This window comes from Pongo pygmaeus, chromosome 5 (assembly GCF_028885625.2).
Source record: "Pongo pygmaeus isolate AG05252 chromosome 5, NHGRI_mPonPyg2-v2.0_pri, whole genome shotgun sequence".
NCBI classification, from domain to species: domain Eukaryota; kingdom Metazoa; phylum Chordata; class Mammalia; order Primates; family Hominidae; genus Pongo; species Pongo pygmaeus.
This window is the reverse complement of record NC_072378.2, coordinates 6,609,465-6,626,978: the sequence shown is the minus strand read 5'-3', so window position 1 is coordinate 6,626,978 and position 17,514 is coordinate 6,609,465. Positions and strand designations below refer to the sequence as shown.

Here is a 17,514-nt window from a genome sequence, read left to right as displayed (position 1 = left end):
AAATCTCTTCTAAGCATTTTGTGCTCTACCATGTTATCTTACTGTGGCTGGTTTTACAGATATCTGAGGTTAGGAGAACATAGCTAGCATATTAAGCTCCATGCTTGCATATAAGGTAGCAGACAGGTAAGACTAAAAGGCACTGCACATGGAGACTGGCTAAGACCTGCTCTCAATAGTCAGGGCTGGTCCACAGAATGTGCACAATTCTGCTTTCAGGAGTCTCCTATCCATTCAGCAAATGTCTGTCGAAAGGCTGCATTCCCCAAATGTTGGAGCTTCAGATGAGTAGTTATCATGCTAGGCTTCTGCTGAGTTACATATCATAAACCTGGAGCTTCAAAACACAGTGGGATCATGGTTTGTTTTCACAAATTATTTTAAATCCACCTTGCCCTTTCCAGGCAGATATATTCCGCAAAGCCTGATGTGTACATTTCCTATGTCTAAAGATTCTGAAGACATGGAAACATGCTTCCGTGAAACCAATATTCTTAGAATCAAAATGCATCTTGGGAAGCTCTTTCCTCTGTCTGAGGCTGCTTTCAGCCGCTCTAGTAACCAGCATGAAACCCCACAACTCAACAATCCCCGTGGCCACACGGTGGCCTGGAGAACTTCTCCTCAGTCTGGCGGCCTTTTAGTCTCTCTTTGCCTTAGGGTTTTGCCTGATCCAATGCCCCTGACTGTTTCCATCTTGCCATCTTTGTTACATTGGTTTCTGTTGTCCAATTTGAAAATTCTTTGTTAATCTCTACCTACTTCCTCCAACATTTTCTCCTTCCTCTCTAACTTACCCAATTACTGTCCTAACTGGTTTTTTCTTTCCTTACTGTCCTTATTTTGCTCACTCCTTTTTTTTTTTTTGGCCCTTCTATTCTGTGCTTCAGCATCCCCCATGCAACCCCAGACCCTGTCCCTCTCGCTGTTTCCAAGCACTGTTGACATCCCCCTTGCCCCTTGCTGTGAAGGCCTAGACTAGGCAGAACATGCCTCACAGACAGTGCACAGCAGGGAAGGCAGCCTGTGGGAGGTGACTCTGAGGCTCTGAACATCAGAGCTGGGCCCTCACAAGGAAGGGCACTTTCGCTATGTCTTGTCCAAAACTTTCATCATGTTACCCGTAGGAAGTCATAAAGGTCACTCTTTACCAAATTTGCTGGTTACTGAATGTTGAGAGACTAACATACATTTAGGTGGGACAGAATCAAGATCCAAAACACCTTGGAAGGCATGGAAATAGGCTGATTCTAACAGGAAAATATGCCACTGTCTTCACCTGGGGGGCAAATGAATTGCACAGGACCAGGATAACGGAGCTGTGGCTGAGGAGTGAGAAAGACTTAAAAGGGTTTTAGTCAAAAGTGGGGTAAAAGAAGCCACCAGCAGATGTGGACCCTGCAAAGCTCATTTGAGGTTAGACTTTAGAGAAATACAATGGAGTGAGCAGCTGGTCACATACCACACTCAAGAAGGAAATGGCCAACCATCCACATTTGTTTAGAGCAACAAGGACAGGTCGAAAGAATTAAGCATGGGGCTGGGCGCAGTGGCTCACGCCTGTAATCCTAACACTTTGGGAGGCCAAGGCAGGCGGATCACCTGAGGTCAGGAGTTTGAGACCATCCTGGCCAACATTGTGAAACCCCATCTCTACTAAAAATACAAAAATTAGCCAGGCATGGTGGTGTGTACCTGTAATCCCAGCTACTTAGGAGGGTAAGGCACAAGAATCACTTGAACCCAGGAGGCAGAGGTTGCAGTAATCCCAGATAGTGTCACTGCACTCCAGCCTGGGCAACAGAGCAAGACTCCATCTCAAAACAAAAGGCCAGGCATAGTTGGCTCATGCCTGTAATCCCAGCACTTTGGGAGGCTGAGGTGGGCAGCTCACGAGGTCAGGAGATCAAGACCATCCTGGCTGACATGTTGAAACCCCGTCTCTACTAAAAATACAAAAAACTAGCTGGGCATGGTGGCACACACCTGTAGTCCCAGCTACTCAGGAGGCTGAGGCACAAGAATCACCTGAATCCGGGAGGCAGAGGTTGCAGTGAGCCGAGATCACACCACTGGGCAACAGAGCAAGACTCCATCTCAAAAAAAAATGCAGGGGAAAAAAGGATGTGATAACAGTATTCAGATAATGAGGAAAAGAAATCAGACATTAGGCTCCAAGGCAGAGGACTAAGTTCACCGGAGTCAGGCTTCATTTTCAACACAGAGATGCACTTCACAGTAGCCAAAGTTGTCCAAGGATGGATGGGCTGCTTCATGAGGAAGTATGTCTCACTTTGAAAAAGTTTGAATATTTGGTGCAATGTTTCCAAAGAGATTCAAACATTGGATATGTTCTTAAACAAGATGGCAATCATAACCATTTATAGTTGATACTAATGCTAAAACAATAGGAATAACTAACATTAATTGGGCACTTACTATTGATACGTGGTGCTCAATGTTTTCTGTACATTATCTTATTTAAAGCTTTACCGTAACACTGTGGGGTAGTTATATTACTACCATTTTAGAGGTGAAGAAACAGGCTCAGGGAGGTGAAGAATGAAGCCTTTTTGGTGAGTGCAAGTAAAAATCTAACAGGTCGAGAGACCTGATAATTTCATTATGGGACATTGGAGGGGTAGAGTAGAATGGCATGGTTTTTTTTCCATTCTGGCTGCAAACAACAAGGGCAGGTGCTTTCTGCACTTTGTATAGGAATGGTACAGCTGCAAGGCAGACAAGAGGGCCCCCAAAGGAATCTAACAGCTGTCAGCTAGGTGGAATTAGTCTACCAGAAAAGACATTGTATAAATATTCATGCAATATAATTTTTGTCCAGCTTAATAATTCTTTGGGATAATTTACTAGGAAAATTTCATGAAAACTACCTGTCAGTTTGACTTTGGGATTACTGTACCCATGATTTTGTTTCTGATGCCTATAGGATTAGAGAGGAATGACTCAGTCCCTCATGATTCCCTGGATCAACAGCCAGTATTATTTCTTACTATTTGACAATTTCAACAGAACGATTGTGAGTTATTTTATATCTTATCCAGCTTGTAAATGGTTGTCAGTGGGAAATTTAGTCCGAATACCTAGCCTAATGCTATTGGAAACTGGAAGCACTATCAATGAAGTGAAGTTCCCCATTCAGTTATAGGCGCAATGTATGCTAGACTGTGAGTGATATTTCTATGGTTAGTACGCCCCCGGGTTAGAGGCTCCCTAGTCTGTCAACTGAAACCGCTGAATTGAACAAGGAAGGAGGAAGAAGAGTTCCAGAGGCAGATCAGATGCTGATGACCAAGAGTACGGAACTCGGCAACTCAGAGGGCCTGCCGAGGTCCTAGCACCTAGTGTGCAGAGGGCAGGATCTGAAAATGAAATGTTTGTGAATGGTGTGCAACAAACAGTAACCACTCCCTAAAGAAACGTCAGGCACAGTGACAGATTGGACAACAGCGAGAAAGGGACTGGCTAAGGACTGGCCGCCTGAGTTCTGAGGCCAGTGGGGGAAAGGAAATGCAATGAGAACCCCACCACCCCAGCTCTGGGCTTGTGAGCAGGTGGTGAGACCTCAGGGCTGGGGTTTGGTCACCTGTCACCTCTGCTAGACGCTTCAATCTGCCCAGGCCCTTTGGGGGCAAAGGTCTTACAATGAGATGGCATCATGAATTCAGGTCGGTCCCGAGGAGCTTGCACGGAGAAATGAGTAGTAAGATTACACAAGCCCCCTCCCTCCCTGCCTCTGGTGACCCAGACGGAGGGGGAGCCCACCGTGCTGCCCCAGGCTTTTTGTAGCACGCAGGAGCTCTTCCTTGGGGTGGAACCCCTTGGTGAATCAGAAGAGATGTGCGGTGGGAAGAAGAGAATGGTGCAGTGGGAGGAGGGGCAGAAGCCAATCCTGGACGCCCCAGGGGCCCTTGGCAATGCAGAGCGGTCCTGGCAGGGGACACCCAAGCGGCACTCGCGTTGGTCCCAGGGAGGGATACCACGTTCTTACCTCTCTGGCAAGGCCGGGGTACGAGCTGGGGTTGTGACACGTGTGTTCAGAGCCAAGCGGCTGGTCCCTGAATTGGGTCACTTCAGACGGGCAACGGTTGATCTATGCTGATTGCTGAGATCGGATTTCGTCCGTCCTTGTAAAACCCAGCCGTGCCCCCCGGCTTCTGCCAGCACCAAGGCACTCCTTTGTCCTAGCGTTCCAGGAGGCTGAAGAGCTAAGTGACCCAAAAGGCATGGCGCCCAAGCCTCCTCAGCGCGCTGTCTGCAAACGGGCTCTAGGCGCTGGGTCGGGCTGCTGGGCCCCAGGGGCTCTAAGGGGACAGGATGTGTTGGGACCTCCACTTATCTTCCTAGCACGTGGGGGGGCTGCAGCCCAACTTTCCCAAGAGCAGTGTCTCCCTGGCACAGCTTTGGAGTTGGAGGGATTCCCCCCTCCCCCGCCTGTCTTTCTAACTTGTTTTTCTGCTGACGCTGGAGCCACAGTACTTTTGCTTTTTGAAACACCCTGTAATTGGGGGAAAAAAAAAAAACGACCAGACCGAGTCTGCTCAGTGTTATGAGACAGGCACGTGCTGCCCTCTAATGGCTCCTGCCTTGTGGGTTTCCAGGCTCCCCGGGAAAGGGGTGCCCCAGGCCTGCCTTCCTGGAGGGTCTGCGGAGGGTTTCCTTCCTCCGGGTAAGCGGGCCCCTTTCCCTGCAGCCTGCTCAAGCGTCGGGGAAAGATGGCCGAAGACAGGCAGCTTTGTGTGGTTGGCTGTGAGAGGAAAACGGTCCTACATTCACTCCAGACCAGGAGCGTTTCTTGGAGCCATGTACCCTACCAGCTTAGGAAGGAGTTGCTCATCCTTCCTCCCTCGCAGTCCCTCTGTGTCTACAGAGGAAAGCACAGCGCATGGCAAAGGCCTGTCAGCAGGCTCGTGCACGCAAACAGGCTTCCTTTTCCTGCCCTGCTGGCCAGAGGGGATGCGGGGGATGGGGTAAAATGCTGCTGATACCCCCCTCAGACTTTCCACTGGCAGCCCCCGGAACCCACTCAAAAGCCGAACACAAACCTCTTGAAAAAAACATGAGTTAATGTTTGCAGAAGCTGAAGAAATTGGTTGGACATAGTCCAGTTCTGTTTAGAGGGGAAACTAGGATTTAATCAAGGAACAAAGTTCATAGGTGTGGGAGGAAAACCTGGGAAACGTTCTGTTTTGGTAGCTGGGAAGCTTGTCTCCAGAAGTGAAGGAAAGAAGCTGAAAGAGGAACTTGTATTTTCCTCCAGCGAGCTCAGATCTGGCAAAGGGAGAGCGTGATGCTGGTGTGAGCTCTGTGGCTTGGCGGGAAACAGTGCAAAAGTTAGTGTTCCAAAGTTTAGAACGTTTTATGTAGTGAGGGTTCTTGGGGTAAAAAAGTGCAGAGCAGAGTGCAGAGTGGTCCTTCTTGAGCTTTTCCTAAGTTGGGAGTTGCTGGTCACAGAGCTTAATGTGGCAGTTCCTATGGGAGTGGCTGCTTGGGGTGGCAAACCACTGCTAAATTCTGCCCCCGGAAGGGTGATGGAGGCAGAAAGTAGAGAAGGTTGGGTTGAAATCTGACTGAGCCTCATTTTCAGAGGAGGGTTAGACAAGAAGTCCCTTTCCTGGCTGGCCACTTCTTGTAGAAATGGAGAAGCATTTTTATTTTTTACCTTATTTAGATCTTCAGTTACAAAAGGCTGTCATTAGGAAATGAGTCTTTCCCCATCCCTTCCCTGCTCAACTGTAGAGGATGAAAGTTTTTTTTTTCTTCTCTTTTCTGATAATCCTGAGCAAATTCTGAAGAAATACAATTTTTTTTTTTTAAAGTGTTCTCTTTCAACAGAACTGGCCTGAACTTTTGGCCTAGTCTCTCTCCATAAGCCTGATGGTGCTCACCCAGCCCCAGATTGTGTGAGCAGCTCTCTAAGGCTATAGGAGCCCCGGGCATGTCCTCTTCAGGTCCTGTGGGAACCCTGGCTCCCACATTGTAAGGGATTGTCAGGAAAAAGGGTCGTGCTGGCTTCCTCAAGGGGACAGGGCTGGGTCTGAAATATGTGTATTTTCTACCTTGAGAGTTTTGTTTTATGGGCACCCCCGCAACCCACAGCTTACAGATGCCACAGGGTGCCTTTGGGAGATGTTTTTCCAGTCCTGTTCAGCAGGGAGCCCCTTTTCCCTAACCAAGCATTTCACACAAAGCCAGTCTCAAGTCTGGAGACCTTAGTATTTCCCCAAAGCTGGATTCCTGCTGAGCTGCACACATCTGCTCCCTAGTTGGTTCTATTTAGGTAAAATCAAAAGTAAACAGAGGGCCCTGTGCTTTAAAATGTGATGTTTAAAACAAAAGGATGTAACCAGAGGGCCTCTACTTTGAATCCCTGACATTCCATGATTCGCCGCTAATGGTCTTCTAACAGTGGCTGGAGGAAGCCGGCAAGATCTGAATGCCATGGTGTCCTGGGGAAAATGGCACCCAGCAGTAGGACTTCAGCTCAGCCAGAAGTTAGACGAGGCTCTGAATATACCCTACCCCGTGCAATAGGTGGCCCACCAAATTCAGCCAACCCTTGCATTGTGGCTTTGCCCCCCACCTCCTTTTTTTTTTTTTTTTTGAGTTCAGGTGTTGCTCTGTCACCCAGGCTGGAGTGCAGTGGCATGATCACAGCTCAGTGCTGCCTGAACTGCCTGAGCTGAAGTGATTCTCCCACCTCAGCCTCCCATGTAGCTGAGACGATAGGTGCATTGCCACACCCAGCTAATTTTCAAAAAATTATTTATAGCGAAGTCTCACTTTGTTGCCCAAACTGGTCTCCAACTCCTGGGCTCAAGCAGTCCTCCCACCCTGGCCTCCCAAAGTACTGAGATTACAAGCATGAGCCACCACACCCGGCCAGCTTTGCCACTTTTGTAGGCTCACAGGCAAGTTACTTCTCCAAGCCTGTTTCCTCCCTGGTAAAATGAAGATGTTAGCATTAGATTGGATGCAGGGCTTATTCTGTTGGAAGAAGTCAGTATTAAGGCTTGAGCAGATGAGAATGACATGTAGAGCTGGTTTTGGTGAGTTCTGTGCCACATTTGGACTGTGGGCAGGTTCGGGAAGGGATATAGGATCCAAGTAGAAAGAAAAGCTTTGCGAAGAAAGACGATGGTTCAGAGAGGACAGACCTGGGACTCCTTGTGGAGAAACTGGTTCAGATCACAACCTAAGCCTCGAGAGCAGCCTCTAGGCAGGAGTCAGAAAGCTGGAGAAACCCAAGAGGCCAACTCTGCATGGGGAATACAGCAGAGAAGAAAATAGGACAGGACCTGCAGGGAGAAGTTTTGGCAGAGTGGAAAAGGGGAGCTGAGGGGGCCCCAAACTGGGAATCAGTCCAAAGACACCAGGCTGAGAGGGAAACTTGGAGCAACAGCTTGTTAAGCACTTGATTAATGAATAAGCTGCTGGCTCCTTCAGGTAAGGGTGCACCTGTGATTTACCTAATCCCTACAAAGCTCACACAGTGAGATCTCCATGCACTCAAGTTGTTTTGTACTCGAAGTGCTTGACTGAGCCTGGACTGTGCTGAGCAGCCTTGTGGGAGGGACTCCTAGGAGAAAGTTTTTTAAAAACAAAAATAGACTCTTTTGGGGTGGTTGTTCTTGCCCATTAACCAAAGTGGCAATAAAAACAGTTGCTTTTAAACTTGGGAGCTCCAGAAGCTATTATGGGACAAAATGTGAGCAGAAGTTAGTAGTGTAGCATATCATTCTGGAATTTAGATTCTCTTTCATCCTTATGGCCTTTCTTGTATAGGTATTTATTTTTGTTCCTATAAACTAAAAGACTTTTAATTAAACCATAACATGCGTAGAGAAAACTTGGCAAAATTCTAAATATTTGGTTGATAAAAGTTCAAAAACTCAAGGCTTACTTAACCAGCACTCCCATTAAACTTATAGAACACGACCAGCTCCCGGGTACACACCTTGACCACTTCTCCAGGACCAGCCCTCATCCTTTCCATAGCTTACTTTGCCTGTATTTCCTCCCTTTGGTTAAAAGAAACTAATTGTGGTAAAAGGCAACGTAAAATTTACCATCTTAACCATTTTTAAATATACAGTTCAGTGACATTCAGCATATTCACATTGTTGTGCCACCGTCAACACCATCTGTCTCCAGAATTCTTTATTTTGCAAAACTGAAACTCTGTACACCTTAAACAACTCCCCATTTCCCCTGCTCCCAGCCTTTGGCAACCATTCTTCTACCTTCCGTCTCTATGGACAGTACTCTTCTACGTACTTCATGCAAGTGGAATCATAAAGCATTCGTCCTTGTGTGTCTGGCTTATTTCACTGAGCTTGATGTTCACAAGGTTCATCCACGCTGCAGCGTATATCAGAATCTCCTTCCTTTTTAAGGCTGAATATATTTCATTGTGTGGATACAACACATTTTGTTTACTCATCCATCTGTTGGACGCTTGAGTTGCCTCCATCCTTCAGCTATTGTACATAATGCCGTTTTGCACACGGGTGTATAAAGATGTCTTTGAGGCCCTGCTTTAAATTCTTTTGGGAATATACCCAGAAGTGGAATTGCTGGATTATATGACAGTTCCATTTTTAATTTTTTGAAGAACTGCCATACTGGTTATTCACAGTTGGTCTTGTTGGTTTTTAACTTTACATTCATGGAATCATTGATTGTGTACTCTCGTGTCTGAATTTTTTGGTTCAACTTCGTGTCTGTGAAACTCTGTTGTGTCTGTTGACTTCTGTTGTCATTTTCAACAAGCATCCTATCGTTCAAAGGAGTTACAGTTACTTGATTTTTGTTTGTGTGCTTTATATTCTCATGTCTTATGAAGCCATGCTTTTTTTATAGGTAGATCCTTCCAGTTGTATCATTAGCCGTGCAGCATGTGGTAAGCTTATTGAGTAGAGTAGAACATTTCTTTAAAGTTCAACAGAAACCTTTGCTAAACGCATTTTCTAGACGTTAAATTAGGTCCTGTGATTCTCGTCTCCTGTGGGGACATCAAGCCCCAGCTCTGTTTCTGGTGCTCTAATAAACTCCACACTCCATGTGACGATTCCTGCAGTCCTCCAGTTGGGCCTACTAGCATGGCCAGGATGCTTTCTAATTTTAGGGCTCCTTTTATAATTTTATGATAGAGTACTTCGATCAGCCCTTTAGTTATCCTGGCTAAGAAGCACTCCATCTGTTAAGATAACCCTACATTTCACACCACCTCTAAACTGGCTTTTCCAATGAACTCCTCCATCTAAAACCACGCAGTCGAAATCAGTGCAGTTGGAATTACCTCTATGCAGAACCTTTGAAGCTCCTGTGGATTTCTCTGAATACTTTTTTTTTTTTCCACATTTTTGTAGATGTTGTGAAAAACATTTCTTGTAAATCAAAATATCTAGTTTAGTGTAATGTGTTAATATCACCTCTTTAACAAGGTCTTGTTGAAATGTTCCAGCAAGGTCCAGCTATGCTCCAGGGAGTCAGAGAAGTGTGCCCTAACATGGTTGTGGGGAACAGAGCATTTCCTCTGAGGAAGGAGCTTTTAGGACTAGAAATGAGGGCCTTGGGGTTCTCCCTAAGCCATCAGCTTACGGTGGAGTGGAGCGGACAGATTTCTTTCTATGCTCTTTGGTGATTTCAGGATGGAGCATGGAATAGGAGCTGCTCATGATATGTTTAGGTGGAGTCGGGGGTCCTGGGTTTCAGTCTCTCCTCTGACTCTTAACAGAACTGTAATCTTGAGCAGGTCATTTGACCTTGCAGAACCTTGGTGTCTCCATTGGTGAAAAAAGCATCATTTACAGAGATCTTAAGTTGTCTTTTGTCTGTTGTCGTCTTTTATGCCTCCATTCCCAGAAAGCTGCCCAGCCTTTGAGCTCCTCGTCTTGCTAGGAGGTTTGTGGTGTAGGACTTAAGCAGATTTTCCTCATGGATTTTATTTTGAAAGCTTAGTCATTCAGAAGATCATGCTAGCTCGTGCCTAAGGATGGTAGGGGGGGAGGTGTGTGAGGACAAGGCCATTGAGGCTGGTGCTTTTGGTTTGGTTTTGTTTTCAAGGAGAGCTAGCTGCCCAGCAGAGACAAGACAGGTTGCTTTCCGTGGCTAGGGGAGAGTCGGTGGGTTGGGAATTCAGGGGGGGTCACTAGGAACTCGAGTCCTGGATTGTCAGTCACAGCTCCCAGAGGCGGCCAAACCTCGGAAAGGGTGGTGCATCCTATGAGCAGCACACAGATCTCTTTAAGGTACCAGGGGGCCAAGACAATGATCTAGGAAGGATGACCAGGGAGGAAAACCAGAGAAGCCACCATGCATGTTCTCCTTTGCTCACAATCATGGACCTTTGCCTTTGGAACAACTTCAGGAGCTGGGATGAGACAGGACAGTGGAGAAAGGGCTGAGGTTGAATTTCTGACCACTCTAGTGGCATCTGGGCTTAGAATTCATTTAATTCGATCAATATGAAGAAATGGGCCAGGCACAGGGGGCCAGTGGCCCACTGGCAATAATCCCAGCACTTTGGGGAGGCCAAGGCGAGCAGATCACCTAAGGTTAGGAGTTCGAGACCAGCCTGGACAACATGGTGAAACCCCGTCTGTATTAAAAATACAAAAATTAGCCAGGCATGGTGGCGGGTGCCTGTAATCCCAGCTACTGGGGAGGCTGAGGGAGGAGAATCGCTTGAACCTGGGAGGTAGAGGTTGCAGTGAGCCGAGATCATGCCATTGCACTCCAGCCAGGGCAACAAGAGCAAAACTGTTTCTCAATGAAAGAAAAAAAGGGACAGAAATGAACATTTCTTATGATTGAGTTTCTGGAGCAAAATTTCTACTGGCCACATATAAAATGGAGACATCTTAGTTCACAGCTGCATGACAGTTGTAGGAATGAAGAAAGGGTGATGTGTGTGGAAAGATAGTAAATCATGAAGCACTCCACCAGTTCCCATGAGAAGCTGGCTCTCCTGGCTAGAGAAGTACAGGTCCCAGGCTCTCTTACTTATGGGTAGCTAGGAGTGGAAAGTTTCCACAGTGAGACTGGCTTCCCCGGGCCTCTGCATGGGGTTTTCCAGGGCCTGTTGCATCCCTGGGCTTGCCAGAACAGGATGTTGACAGTTGGGGCTGTTTCCTCTGTGGGATGGAGTAGGGTGTTGCCTCTAAACGCTGATGCTGCAGGTTTGCTTAGTTTAGTATGGAAGAGAGAGTTTCAAACACACCTTGGAAATGTTCTGAATGGGATTCTGTGTCCACACTCTGTTACGCCTCAGCTATCTGCAGATAGTGCTGGAAAATGATTTCTTATTCCTGCAGTAGTAACTCACAGAGAATTGGGACTTACCTGAGCGGGGAGGACCTTAGCCTGAGTCTAGTCCCACGCTGGCCAGTAGAAATCTAATGTGGCCACAATGGGACCACATGTGTTATTTCAATTGTTTTAAGTAGCCACATTATAAAAAGTAAAAAAATAAAGTGATGAAATAAATTCATATATTTTAATCTACTTGATGTATGAAAAATAGTATTATAACAATCGATATAAAATGAAATGTAATATATTAATATTCATGGTTACTTTACATTCTTCTTTAATGTTTGAAATCCAGTGTATATTTATACTTAACGCACATCTCAATTTGGACTAGTCACATGCTTAATGACTACATGTGGCTTCTGGATTACACAGCTTAGGTCTATACCAGGAGTCTCAACTGGGGGCTGGGTGCCCCATTTGGGGGACATGTAGCAATGTCTGTAGGCATTTTTGATTCTCACAACTGTAGGAAAGTAGAAGCCACAGATGTTACTAAACATCCTACAATGCACAGGACAATCCCTGCAACAAAGAATCTTCTGTCCCAAGATATCAGTAGTTCTGAGTTGGAGAAATCCTGATCTAGACCAAGCTCTGCCCCTACCCCTTGCCCTTTTGTATTTCCCCACGGTGATGGGAATGAGGCACAAGAGCCCAGGGTAGCAGGTCCAGTGTTGGCACACAGGTGTCCTGAGTGGGGCCCCGGGGCAGCTCTGCTCGCCCACATCTCCTCCAGGCTTGTGACTGTAGCAGGGGTTCTCAATCCTTCCTCTAGCACAGCTCAGCAGAGGGACATAAGTGACAGGACCCAAGCCACAAGCAAGAAACCACACCCCTCACAAAGTTCCTTAGCACAGAAGTTCCTTTTGTGTTACATGAAAATTTAGGGAAAATTCACCCACTTGTCAAAACCTGAAGACCAGCCCAAGAGACAAAGGAAACGCTGAACCCAGCAAGAATTCCAGAGCTGACACTCGGCCAGCTCTGAAGGAGGGCCTTCAAAGCATGGGGTTCAGAGGGGGAGCATCTTCCGATGAGACTTGGGTTTCTTACACAACAAGAGGACCAGGAACAGTTTTCTTAATTTTAATTTTAATATTTTTTGAGAGGGAGTCTCACTCTATCTCCCAGGCTGGAGTGCAGTGGCACGATCTCAGCTCACTGCAGCCTCCACTTCCTGGATTCAAGTGATTCTGCTGCCTCAGCCTCCCAAGTAGCTGGGATTACAGATGCCTGCCGCCACCATGCCCAGCTAATTTTTTTTATTTAAGTAGAGATGGGGTTTCATCATGTTGGTCAGGCTGGTCTCAAACTCCTGACCTCAAATGATCTGCCCTTCTTGTCCTCCCAAAGTGCTGGGATTACAGGTGTGAGCCACTGTACCCGGCAGGAACAATTTTCTGAATGTCCATTTGAATGTTTATCCTCATCAGTCAATGAGAAGTATGTTGCAGTGAGTAGAAGCCACAGCTTAGAATACAGTGACCAACTGTGTTTCCTTTCCTTGGTCTCCCTAGGAGCCCTTTTTCTCTACAGTAGGTATGTAGATATGGACCTTGAAATTTTTGAAGAAACTTGCAGAATGAGTGATTGAATGAATGAATTTTATATAACAGATATAAACTAGTCTTTATCTTCGCTTCAGTGTTAAATCACAAAGTTCTTTTTTAAAGTTACATATCAATAAAATTTTTAATATAACAGTTGTACATATTTTGGAGGTATACATGGTATTTTGATGCCTCTGTACAATATGCAATGGTCAAATCAGGGTAATTGGGATATCCATCATCTCAAACATTTCTTTCCTTTGTGTTGGGATCATTGCAATTCTTCTCTTCTAGCTACCTTTAAATATACAATAAATTGTATAAATCACCTCGTTATTTCACAGTTGCTCTTCCCTGACCCTTGGCCTGCCTCCTTCCTGTTCTCACCTCCAGCCCCCTTCTGCATTCCTGCATTTGTTTGTGAATGGCTTGACTCCAGGATGGAAGTATTATACTCCGATAGCTCCCTGGAAGCCTCCACCCCAGCCATGGGGCCTGGTCCTGGGGGTCCCTATAATAAATTTATTTTGTGTCTTGTGCCCCAGAGGAACTGTAGACCTCACTTCTGGAATCTATGAGCTTTGGGATCTCCTGGAGAGAGGTCCTTTGCACATTCCTGAAGGATCAGGAAGCCTTTAGCCCATCCCAAACAGACTCCATACCCGTGGCATAAAGTAGTTATGCTTGCTGGTTGGCAAAGCACAGGCCACCGCATATTCACTCCGTTTGTGTTTTATCTGGGACTGTTGCTCATTTTTGCCCACCTTATGCATTTCACTGCTCATTCACTCCATAGAGGTTGAGTAAGCAGAATTCAAACTAGCTGCATTCATTTTGTCATCAGCTTGTGTTAAGGACAGTTGCAGCTGTTGGAGAATGAGGTTCAGGAGCAGCCCTGTGGCTCTAATGCATGGCTCCTACCCCAGCCCTGTCTGTGTCATCATGGGCCGACTGCTGGCATCCTGGCCTCTAAAGATGAACAGATGTCAAAGGCCAAGTGACGCCTGGGAATTCCCAGTCCTCTGACCCATGGGTGCAGCCTGGCCTGCCTTCTTCCATGGTCCCTATTTTTTTCAGACTATCAGCAAGACACTGAGTGTTCTCTAACTCTACTGGGTTTGTTGGGTGCTGTCTCACTGAGATCCAGAACAACAGTTCTGATTTTCAGAAATAAGGTGCCTTAAAGCTGAAAATGAGAGCCTTGTTCTGCAGAAGAGGAAGAGTACCTTCCGTGTCACTTGGAGCTGGCCTAATCCACTTAATGCCTTTCCGCTTGGTCACATGGAGGGACTAGCCACAAAGTCATGGCGACCGCGCCAGCCCCGGGTCCCAGGCAGCTGCCCAGTGTGCTTGTGCAGTTAGAATGTTCAGAGTAGGACACTGGGCCAAGCACATGGGCTATTCTGTCCACTGACCAGCATAGATTAAACCCTTTGTAGACTCCGAGAGCTGTGCTTCTCAGGGAATTAAAGGATAGCTTTTGAAAACTATTTTTCTTTCCTCTTTCTTGTCTCCCCATTATTTTATTTATTTGAAACAGTATACACAATGTCCTTTTTAAATGAGGTGAAGCCCAGAATCTAGGGATCTGTTTTAAAGTGCAGTGGGGTTTTCCAGATCACTCATGAGGACTCTGCTTAATCTTGCCAGTCTCCTGGCTCTCATTAGCTAGAACACAGGCCTACATGTGGAAGGGACCCCCAGTATCTCTGCAGCAGCTGGGGAGGGCCAGGAAGTGAGATGGAGATGGCGCTTCCCTGCTGCTGCGCAGCTGTTTGCTCACCACCAACCCTTGCAGGCAGCTGCCCGCGGCTGGACTGGGGATGTGCTACTACACAACATGGCCTTGTGCTGCGGACAGATGCTAGGAGCCACCAGGCCTGTAATGCAAGTGCTACAATGAACAGGAGCAAGTGTTCACTTTGCATTCAGGCCCCGGGTTTTTTTGTTTTTGAGACAGCGTCAGGCTGGAGTGCAGTGGTGCGATCATGGCTCCCTGCAGTCCCGGCCTCCTGGACTCAAGTGACCCTCCTGCCTTAGCCTCCTGAGTAACTGAGACTACAGCCATGCACCACCATACTCAGCTAATTAATTTTAATTTTTAGTAAAGACGGGGTCTTGCTGTGTTGGCCAGGCTGGCAGGCCCCAGTTTTGCAGTTGTATTTGCTGACCTGGCACATCGCTTCTGCTGAATCTTAATGAAAACATTCTTGGATGGGGATGAGTCACAGATGCTTTCATGAAACCCATTTGAGAGCACTGTTGGCCCATGTCCTCCGTGGATGCAGCACTCTTCCCATGGGCGCACGATGGTCATTTACTCCTGGAAAAGGACCTGAGGAAGTAAACGTCTCATCTCACTGTTTCTGCTCCATCTCTGGCTCTACTGCTTTTGTTTGTATCTTAAGAGACGATACCACATTCTGCTGGAGTTCCTTGGGGAGTCATTTTCGGGGGAGGATATGAGGACACTGGCAGAGGAAAACCTGCTCTAACTGCATTAGTTTTTCTAGACTTTTTTCTATTGTGGATTAAAAAGTTGGAAATGCAGAAACTCTTGGGAAGACAGGCCATGTGCTTTCACGGTACACAAATGGATCTTAAAAACATCCACCCTCCAGCTCATCTGTGTTGGAGAACCGTGAAGCCAAACAGCACTATAAAAAGCATCCTATGCAGCAACTCCGCTTGATGCTGCAGCTGCCAGCGACCCCTCTCTGGAAGGGCGGCTGCTGAGTGCTGGCATTTGCTGAGGTTACTGAGAGCTATTACTGTTTGCTTTTGCACGCCTCGCAGCACCTCCCAAAAAGAAAGTACTCAGATGCTACATTTGGCCTCTCCTCCCCTGGCCGTTTCCAGGCCTCCGCTGTGCGTGTTCTCTTCCCTTTAGAACTGAGCTGGCGCTGGTTTGGGCAGCACAGGAAGTGTGTGGCACCCAGACGCTTAAGCACCAGACGGATGGAGGAGGTGTCCCCTCTGCCATCCTACCCTGCTGCCTTTGTCTCCCTGGTGTCTCTTCTGGGCACTTAGCGCATTCTGCAACAGACGTCCACACACAGGGCTAAGTTCAGGTCCTCAGGGCACTGCTTGGTAGGGTAGGTGCAGTAAGGCTGAGGTCCCACAGAAGCCTCCCCGAGGCTCTCTCCCCAGCTCCTGGCGGAGCCCATTCTCTGCTCTGTCCAGGGCTTGTCGAGGGTGTCTCCTGACTTCTTTGGGAAAGCAGTTTGTTTGCCTTTCTCTTTCAACACTCGCCCATTTATCACAAACCCACAAGAGTTCAGACAGCCACGTAGCTCCTGCCTGGTCAGGACACATGGGGAATGGAAGAATTAATGACTTCAGTGCCCCCAAGAGGTGGTGCAAGTTGAAAACATGATTGGATGCAAAAAAAGGTCTAGATTGATTCATACGTGACTAATGCCTGAACATTTTCAGAGGGACCCAGGAATTCCTTCCATCCAAGCCTTTGCTGTGTGCAGAGGGAACAGTAAGGCGGCAGTAGGTTGTTCCTGCTGCTCAGGGAGCTCACAGTCCAGGAAGGAGGCACCTGCCCATGCGTCTGGCAGGAGTGGTACCCTGCTGGTAGCTGGGCACCCAGAATGAAGCAGGCCCTTCCATGTACCCTGCTCCCAGGCCTTTCTTAGCAGGGGCTGAACACAGTTGCACAAATCAGATTCCAGCAGTAATGCGTGTGCTCACTGAACAACTCCTGTGGGGCTGAGCCCACGTGTATTAACAGAGCGAAGATTTGTGGGGAAATCTTCCCTCCCTCACCTGTCTCACATTCAGTGCCTCCTGGAGACCATTCAGAATCTCTCACAGCCCAGCCTCCTGCTGTGTGGCTCTTTCCCCCTCCCCTTTGTCAACCTCAAACCACGTTTCCCCTGTATCCCTCAGCCCCATAGATGTCATCTTCACTTCTCCTTTTTTCAGTAGGTCTCAGTTCCCTTGCGAGTTCTTTCCCACCCCTCCCCCATCAGCTCGTGGAAGCTTGGAGTGGAGCACAGCAAACCAACGGGCCTCTTTTGGGACCCTGCGACAGTGCAGGGCTGCACCTGAGCCCTGTGCCTCTGGACAACAGCCAAGGGCAATTGCCCACACTTGTATGTCAGATGTCTCCCACCCTTTTGTGTTCCAGGAAGTGACGTACTGCAAAGAACCACTCTTCCCCACGAGACTTCGAGAAGACCTGCTGTCACGGACTGAGTTGTGTCCTCCTAAAATTCAGATGTTGGAGTCCAAACCCCCAGTAACTCATAGTGTGAACGTATATGAAGAGGTCTTTAAAGAGGTGATGAAGGTAAAATGAAGTCGGTAGGGTGGGCCCTAATCCAACCTGACAGGTGTCGTCCTAAGTAGAGATGAGGACACAGACACACACGGAGGAAAGACCATGTGGGGACACAGGGAGAAGATGGCTGAGGAGAGAGGCCAGAGGAGAAACCAGCCCTGTCCATGTGTTGACGTGGGACTTCCAGCCTCCAGCATGGTAAGACGATGCATCCCTGGTTAAGCCCCAACTTTGCAGTACTTTGTTATGGCAGCCCTACTAGCGCACCAGTAGGTCCATTCATAAATGCCATATACTCGTTCTTGTGATTTCCATAACAGTCATGGGTGACCCCCT

At 47.4% G+C, this 17,514-nt stretch overlaps 1 protein-coding gene across 4 annotated transcripts in view; it reads left to right on the top strand.

Moving 5' to 3' along the window:
- Positions 1 to 17,514, top strand: part of LOC134739685 (uncharacterized) — a 105,717-nt gene that overhangs the window by 71,969 nt on the left and 16,234 nt on the right. For 3 of the 4 annotated variants that reach the window (XR_010126567.1, XR_010126566.1, XR_010126565.1), the window contains exon 2: positions 17,026 to 17,376. Coding sequence is in view for 1 of the 4 variants with exons in the window: in XM_063665786.1 (XP_063521856.1) it covers positions 17,026 to 17,187 (162 nt within the window). In the remaining 3 variants the exon portion in view is untranslated. The remainder of the gene's footprint in view (positions 1 to 17,025; positions 17,377 to 17,514) is intronic. The other variant, XM_063665786.1, reaches the window with a different exon arrangement.